The sequence below is a fragment of the Nanorana parkeri genome, unplaced genomic scaffold (genome assembly GCF_000935625.1).
Source record: "Nanorana parkeri isolate BGI_ZX_2015 unplaced genomic scaffold, ASM93562v1 scaffold119, whole genome shotgun sequence".
NCBI lineage: Eukaryota > Metazoa > Chordata > Amphibia > Anura > Dicroglossidae > Nanorana > Nanorana parkeri.
The window spans coordinates 184,217-193,178 of NW_017306387.1; the positions used below are offsets into that span (position 1 = coordinate 184,217).

The following is an 8,962-nucleotide window of genomic DNA, read 5'->3' on the forward strand; positions in this document are numbered from 1 at the left end:
CAGAAGTCTGTGCATTGCCCCTGCGTAAGAGCGTCCCCAGGTGTAGTGTTACCAGATGCTGCTTCCGGGTGTCACCCACTGGGATGCTATTACGCATGCGCGTGAGAACACCACGCAAGCACGTAATGACCTCATGTGCACTTAACTGCCTTGGTCCATGACCAAGTGCCCGACTTTTCAGATGGTGTCTGATGGTGTCACCTAGAGCAAGTCACAACCCTCGCATCCCTCTGCCCCGGGATGCCCTGATCACAGTTGTAATGCTCTACAGGTCTACAAAAAAATGAATAAATGCATATTTTTTTTATTTTATCAATGTGGGTGCATTTATTATTATTTTTCCATAGGTGAGCTGACTCCAGGTTTTAAGTTTTTTTGTTATTTTTTCCCTATAGGTTTTACAAAAATGTTATTCAACATTCCTAAATCGATAAATAGGATTACAAATAATATGTATTTTCCAAATTTATTTTCAAGTATAGTACCTATAGGTATTACTTTTTCTCCTGTCTTAGTTTTATAGGACATGGAATTAATTTATGTTAAAACTTGCATTTCTCACATTCATAATATGATATGATATAATATAATTGCATTATGCAGTGTGGTCTACTGATTATGTAACGGTTGGGCCTTATAGCAATGTAGCACTCTTGCACTTGGTCCAGGGGCTCCAATTACATTGAGTTCATTTCTTCCCCCCATTTTTGTGAACATTTGATACAGGTTCTCATATCTCCATTCACATGGCAAATATTAGCTAAAGGAAGACACTGAATTTAGATTTGTCTGCCTATTGGGTTAAATGAATAAGCTTCTGCAAAAAAAACATGACCGTATTCTATCTATCTGCTGTATACACCAGCTACTACATTAGGAGATTGTTCACTGGTTGCAATGAGCCTGTACATAAAAAAAAGCTTGCGGAAAGCATTCACTTGTAATGAAGAAAGGGAATACTTACCTCTCCTGCTGCCTAGGCCACAGAACTCCACTCTATTGTTGAAAAAAGCCCAACCCAAAGTCTGTGGGGACTTAATAAGTGTCAGTACCCTGGTTCACCCCACAAAGACCCCCGCCCCCTTCCTTCCTGCTCTAAAGGGTTCCTTCCTCTGACCTGACCTAAACATCACTGCTGAGCCCTTTGAATGTATAATATTTCTGAAAAAAGTCCTCTGGGACTTAATGAGTATTGATCCTCGAAAAGCCCACTCACACATACACACACTCACACAGGTTCCTTCCTCTGGCCTACACATCACTGAGTCTTGTAAAAAATAATGACTCGAGTTCTGCATAATGCAAATACAGTAATTGCAGTTAAATCATGCACTCAGCTTCATCAGCCATTTACAGATCCTTTGACAGAACCTGTAAATGGGGAAACTACAACTCCCATTAGTCACCGTGGCAGTTTCTCCTGTCCCTGTTACTGCATGTCTGTATCTCAATATAGACGTGGACAGGAGGAAAAGTCCATGGTAGCCAGAGCATTGCACCCGCGATATACTGATCACGGTTGCTTCCCTTGCTACTGTGCAATAAAAATAATAAATGCCCATTTTTTCTTTTATGAAGAAGTCTGTACTTATCATTTTTCTGCAAAAGGTGGAATTGTCCTTCAGGAGAGCTACTGAAGGCTGAAAGCTTTGCAAATGCATTGTGAAAGACTACTGAACACACTGCTGTCATAAAAGCTGAGGCTAATCCTAAACTGAGGAGAACCAATGTGCTCATAAACAGACCTTTCATATCCAATACTTGGAGGTGGTGATCATTTTCTGAGAGCCCCTCCTCGTATTTATATACCTAGAATCTCAATCAAGTCCCTGCACTTGTGCAGAATAGAGCCAAGAAGTTTATCCAACGTATTGGGAACGGTGGAATAAAGTATCAAGATCAAGAAACACATTGTAGGAAGGTAAGACAGCAATCAAAACTAGCTTGTGCAAACCTACATTTATAATGGAATATGTTACAGTCCATCCTCCTTGATGGTGTGCAACTGAAAGACAAAATAATACATTGCTCTATAGCTCTAGATTATGAATTATATGTTGATCCTTACAGTAAAAGCCTAATGACAATTATATACCAAAATGTATCTGAAAAATTAGTGTATATGCTCATATGGTTGGTACACCAGACACATATTTATCTACACTGATTCAAACGTGATTAATGAATGCATGAACAAAATACTGTATAGTGTATGAGATATTCAGCAAGTAATCTTATGACAGTATAGGAAAACATAGGTCAGCATAAAATGTGTTATGAAGAGACACCATAGAGTTAACATGTACTGTAATAATAAAAAACACAACAAAGAGTACATGCAAAAAGTAAAATATGAGTGCACACAAATAGACCCTGTAACGAAAATTAGGAACTTATTCCATAGAATTATATGTGTCTATGTTTGCGTTTTTTATATTTCACGTCATCCATATTTAAAACTCATAATATATACACATATAACATTGTACTACGCCCATCTGCAAATTCACAAAAAATTCAGTTGTTGATATCTATGTAACCATTCTGTATGGACTATTCACTTTTACTTAAACAAGTCAATATAGTTCTAATGAGTTTTTACATGTTTGTATATGTATACTTTCCATCAATATTTACATGACCTAACATTTAGAAGCATTTTAAAGTAGATCCTAAACTGAACCTTCTTTTTTTTTGCTGTGGGGTTAGAAAACCAATCGGGTTTTTATTGTTAGAATCACTAGAACAGGAATAGAAGGGAAAACTTCTAGTGGGGGCACCTGTTGCCTTGAGAGCTGTCTAAACCTGGCCAAAATTCTAATGGAAGATCTTTCTTTACCAGTCGATATTGCCATCAGACACTTGACAAATGCCAATCGAAATTCGTTTCGATTTTAACATTCGATTTTTGGAATGGAGTTTCCCAAATGAACACCACATTCACAGTTAGAGATTCGTTAGTTCAAGAAAAAATTTTCCATCCTGCTTCTTTGAGTTTTTTCTTCATTATGGTTGGAATCGATCATCGATTTGACCCCATCAACTAATAGAAAGTCAAAAGAAAATTATTTCGAAAATCTAAGCAGTGTATGGCCAGCTTAAGAGAGCGATTCTCTCAGTTTGGCGATATCTCCTCTCATTTTCTGTAGTATCTACAGGACAGAAAGCGAAATCCAATTTCCCCAATGGCACACATAAGGCAGAAACAACCTAACAGATTTTACTATTCCCTACTCTATCCAAATTTTTTTTTTTTAATGGGGCTTTAGATACACTATAACATCATTATAATTTTCATATGTACTGTTTTTTGCCATCCTGCATTCTAATATGCAGGGAATGTATTATACCTTCCTGAGCCTTTTATCATTTCTGTCAGTAAAAAAATTTGCTTTTTTGACGTTTATCCCACATCTGGATCCCTCTTTTTACAGTAATAATAATACCTTTTTTCATCTCTGCCATGAGAGTTGTGGCTCATGCTAGTATCCTTTATATTAACAAACCACTTTGTACTTTCTGTGACACCTAGCATAAGCCACAGCTCTCATGGCCACAGTGGGCAGGAATGCATCAAAAGCTGTGCTATTTAGCACAAAACAGAAAAGAGAAAAGGTTCTCTGTCTGGAGTTCCACTTTAGAATTAGATTTCAGAGTAGCACATTAAATTAGAAATTTAATTCCGTACAGTTAAACTGATAAGTGGACATGCATGTGACACACTTTTTTTCCAGTAGGATAACAATTAATGTTCCAATGAACCCCAATGAAGGTAGCACGTTCCAAGTTCCTGATATCTCTACCAGGAGTGGCAATTGCTTTTCGGATTGCCCAGATTCCAGTATCAGAAACAACGGCATTGAGGATGAGAAGGAGGCCTGGCACAGCTCTGCCAACCCCAGAACCACCATCCTACTCTCATTGCTCTACTTGGCTCTCCTAACTTTCTTTGGCAGTGCAGTTTTGTTGGCAGAGATGCATCGCCACAGCCAACAGACTCACAACGTACACGGTTTTCTCACCGTATTGATGTTAACTTCTTCAGCTTGGATGCTTTGGTTCGGGTGGACATCTGCGAAAAGTAAAAAGATGAAGATGCACCAGGATCACCAAGCTGGAGCCAGCTGGTTGAAGGGTTTGTGGTCCCTTACATGCTATTCATCCTTTGGCTGACCAAACACTATAAAATATTTCTAAGCAATACAAATTCTTTGAAATCCAGTTGCATTGGTTGTATGGTTAAAACTTGGAGTGAAAGAAAATCTCTTCAAAGTAAGAGGAAATCCTTAGTTGTTACTGCAACAGGTGTCCCCATTGGAGGATTTGCCTCACCACTTGTTCTGGTGACAGCCATCAATTTTTGGATTTCCGTTATTTTCTTTCTCAATGACAGTGGTTCCCCAGTGGTAACACAAACCTGTTAGGGATAGACCGAGGAAGGTTTAAAACCCCTAACTACACATTTGGCTAGAAATACATTTTAAAAAAAGCTTTTATAAACACTGTTCTGTTTGGTTTTCTGAACCTAGACGGAGCCAGGGGTAATCAGACGTAAAAGGACGCATGTCCATTTAGATCTGGCTGCCCATAGTCTAACATCAGATCAGGTCCATCTGAAAAACTGACAGCCAGAAATGATCAGAGTACCCATGTGAAAGGGTCCTAAGTGTCTACCTGGTTAACTTAAAAACACTATTAGCCACAGTGGTTTGCAGCATTTGGTGATGCCTTCAAAGCTGGCAGTCATTGCCTAATTGGCCTATTCTTGGCAAGCCTTGTACCAATGTTGTCTTCTCCTTACTTAGAAATAGTATTTAAATAAACTTGCTCCTTGTTTTAGTCATTGACTCACCCATTTTCCACGTTGCAGGTGGACTGTGCCTCTTTGCTTTAGCCACACTGGTACTAGACTGTTTAACACTTGGATATTACCATGAGCTGCATCATTGCACATCCATAGTGGTCACTTCATTTCCTATAGTCCAGGCCGTATTCACAGTCATACAGGTAGGTAAACTGAGCACAACAATTTGTCTTTTCCTGATACTTTATATAGAGTCTATAGAGAAATCAAAATCATATTTCAACCTAAGATACAATATGTACAACAAGAGTTTATAATATAGCAATAATAATACATTTAAATCACCTTACGTCAAGCCACAAAGACCCAAATCCAAATTTTTCATCAATTTTTTTGTTTTCTTTCAGGTCTCTCTGCTTTCATTTTATGCTAAAGTATGCATTCAGGAAAAACAGTCCCTGAACAGGTAGTGGCCAGAACCAAATGTACTGCAACTGAGGTTGTGTGCACAACCTCTAGCAACTTACTTATCTGATTTTAGTTAGTATTCTTCCCTGTCTGCGCTATCAGATTACCATATAAATTCTAACTTTAACATAGTGTGATCATATTGTGTTTGCTGGATAACATTAATATTTTACTAATTTGTTTCACTTGTTGCCTGAAATTGTGACATCATATACTGCATGTGTGATTTTAAGTTTACTACTCAATTTTAGGTTTATGTCATGTTAAATTACTTTCAAATCTAAGTCTTGTCTTGATTACAGGTTCGGTCTGATGCATACACTTGCTACAAATATATTAATGTGGATGAGTGTTGTCCTTGATGAGTCCATGAAACAGCTGGAAGAAATTTATGACATACAAAAAAAGAAGATGAATATCATTGAAAGTAAGATAAGATAAGATGGAGGAAGAGTATGGTAGCAGACATTGTGCCTTTGCTGCAATGGCTGGTGGGTGTGCTTTATTAATGTTATAATGAAGAACTTCAGCTGCACCTTACAAGGAATATTTATTACAAAGCAGTAAAAACGATATAAGTAATAACACATGATATAAAGGTATAAGGATGACTGAAGGATAATTGTTGAATGCACAAACATACTCATGTAATTCTAGTCTTCTTCAACTCTTTGGTTCATTTTTTTATTTCAAACAAAGCCTTACTAAAGGAATCATGTTGTGTGGGGCTTTGATATTTTAGTGTGATAGGTGATGTATCAGTAGAGTAAAAGGCCTGGAATATATATCCAAGGAAGCAACAAAGTTAGTAACCTTGAATGGTAAACGGCTGTACGGGGCCCCTGAATGCTCCTCTAAAACTTTTCTCTTCCATGATGGGGAGAATATCTAAGCATAAAATATCATATCAGTATGAACATCTCTGATCAGTGAGAAGCTTACAGTGCTCAAGGCAATCTATATTTTAGAGATGATGGTCTGACTGGACCTGGAAACTTCCATACATTCCTATAGAAGTCTCTTGCAGACGTGACACCCAGGCTAGCAAGAAATATGCAAGGTCTTGGACTGGTGTTATTTAGAACATGTATGATTCACTTCTGTTGTTTTTTCAGCTCCTGGGCAGCACACAAACAGCTGTGTCTGTACTACAGACCTCTGCCATATATTCTCTGAAGGAGCCGCTTACCTACACCCATTCAATATTGAGTTTAGCCTGTTCTCCTCAACAATGCTGTACGTTATTTGGAAGAACACAGGAAAGACAGCCCATATTTCAGCGGTTTCAGGACATACTAAGGGCACACTTCACATAAATGGAGCTTTTGTCGGGTTGATCTTGGGAGCCTTTGCTATTTCGGCAACATTTGGAGTCATGATTTCTTTTGGCGTCCTTGCCAAGTCCCCAACAACAGTTCCAGAAGCACTGCGCATCTATTATCTGTTTAACTCTGTACTCCTGTCTGTAATGTTCATCGCTTCTATGATTGGCATTGTCACCTGCAGACTTCAGAGAGGGTTTCTGTTTGATGACAAGTCCAAGAGCGTGGTAAGAAGTCTTGACATTACGCTTCTTATGGGAAGTTCATGTGGTCCATTACTGGTATCCGTGTTCTCCTTAGTGGCACTCTTCTTCCTGCACATAGAAGGGAACCTCTACATCCTGGATCTCTGCTTTTCTCTATGTAAAACCATCCAGGTGCTTGGTCAGAATCTTTTTATTACCGAGGCACTTTACTCTGAGCCAGCACAAACTAAATCCACAATAAGTGATGACAAGGTCTTCTTCATATCCCAAAATACAGAGATTGAAAGCACACAATGTGGAATAAGCAATGTGTCCAAAGTGTGTGGCCACAAGCTGTCTTTTTCAGAGAATGAAGCAAGCCCAAGAAGCTCTAAAGTTATGGCAGACCTATGTACAGACACCCCCAAGAATTTCCTGTCTAGAAGCATTGCGACAGACACTTCTCACACCAGACAAATAGTAAAAGAAGAGGGGAAGGAGTGCTTTTTCAGAACAAGAAGAAGGATTCTCCAAAACATCTCAATTCTTTTAATCTGTTACAATATATCGGTAAGCTGCATTATAAGCATACAATTAAAAGGATATTAGAAGTGATTACGTTTTTATTTGAAAGTATGAAAGAGAATGGCTAGGTGCATCAGGGACTTCTGTGAGACATGTTTTATATTTAAATAAAAGGACATTAGAACATAATACGGCAATATATCTTAGAGAAACAGTAGGAGGCAGTAGCAGATAAGGTAATTTACAACTCCAACTACTCCAGCCTGCATTGTTTTTTTTACCAATAACTATTGTACCAAAACTTCAAGTGGACCTGAAATAAAAAAAATGAAGATTTGCTTTGTTGTATGGAAGATCTAGAAATGTTAGTTGAGTCTGTGCAGTACTCCAAAAAAAATGTACCTTTTGTTATGAATTCAACTGAAAAATAGCAGTACCTAGGCACTTCTCTTCTATACAATAAATAAAAAAAGTTTTCCCGCAAGATTTCACCCCAAGCAGCTCCTGCAAAAATTTACCGATGGCGAAATTGGTGATTTTACGGCAAAATAAATTTAATTGCTGTCCGCTCTTGCTGTATTGCACTACTCTGCACATCCATTGTCATCTTTCCATCATCTGGTGATCCTGAAACACACCTGTGTGTGATGCTAGAATGACCCCATTGCTATCTCTCACACACAGAAAGCCTGATGTAAACAGAATGCCAATAATAAGAAGTTCATAAGCCACCAATCAGATTCAAACTTAGAAAGCCGAACAGAGAGCAGAAAAGAGAAGATACCCAGTATGGCTTTCAGGAATTACACTCCTACTGCCTTCCTACTGATCCTAATTGCAAATAAATCATATCAAAGTAAATTGAGTAAACTTTTTCTAATTTTAGCACAATATCAGTGTTTACTGGATAAGATTAGCAGCTTGCCACATGCCTTCCCGTGTTGCTTGATTAGCACATAAGCTCTAATAGTCTTTTGTACCAATGAAAGTAGTTATGTGACCTAAAGTCATAATATCTTGTTCTGTACCCCTCTCTGCAGGTCTGGATCCTCTATGCCTATGGTACCCGTCCACACTTGGTCAGCCAGATTGAACAGTCCTTTTATGGGTTCACTCTCTGGGTGATCGTGGTAAAGATCTCTCTTCCACTTGGGATCTTCTATCGCATGCATTCCGTGGCCAGTTTATTTGAAGCATATTGTAATATATGTGACGCAGCTGCCTACTGAACAATCTGGTCCAACCTTTCTCCAGCCTTGTCATTCCTGTCAGTGAGCCCTTCAATTTTTAGCATAATGACATCCATCACCTTTACAAGATAACTGATTTTAATCTCACTAACAAGGAGAAAAGCTGTATGATGCTGGAGACCTTTCATGCGGTATACAGATCATTGTTCCAATGACTTTCAAAGTAAAACTGGGACACCTTTATAATGTGAAGCTTGTGCATAATGACCACTTAGATTTTCATCCTAAACAAAGTATATCAATTATATAGTCTGTATCTGCCAGTTCTTGTAAGATATTTAAAGGGAATTTGAAGAGCATTTTTATTTTATACATCTAAGGCCTCATTCACACGGGAAACGGCCGGCACGTACAGCTCCGTGCTGCGTGCACGGCCGTATCGTGCAGCTCCCAGGAAGGACAGGTGCT

At 38.5% G+C, this 8,962-nt stretch overlaps 1 protein-coding gene across 1 annotated transcript; it reads left to right on the forward strand.

Moving 5' to 3' along the window:
* The first annotated feature begins 3,708 nt into the window (after nucleotides 1-3,708).
* LOC108784544 (otopetrin-2-like) lies at nucleotides 3,709-8,575 on the forward strand. The gene is made up of 6 exons (XM_018553391.1): nucleotides 3,709-4,135; nucleotides 4,871-5,007; nucleotides 5,212-5,270; nucleotides 5,575-5,699; nucleotides 6,388-7,349; nucleotides 8,345-8,575. Exons 1-6 carry the CDS (start codon nucleotides 3,709-3,711, stop codon nucleotides 8,531-8,533), a joined length of 1,899 nt encoding a protein of 632 aa, XP_018408893.1. The 3' UTR covers nucleotides 8,534-8,575.
* The last annotated feature ends 387 nt before the right edge of the window (nucleotides 8,576-8,962 follow it).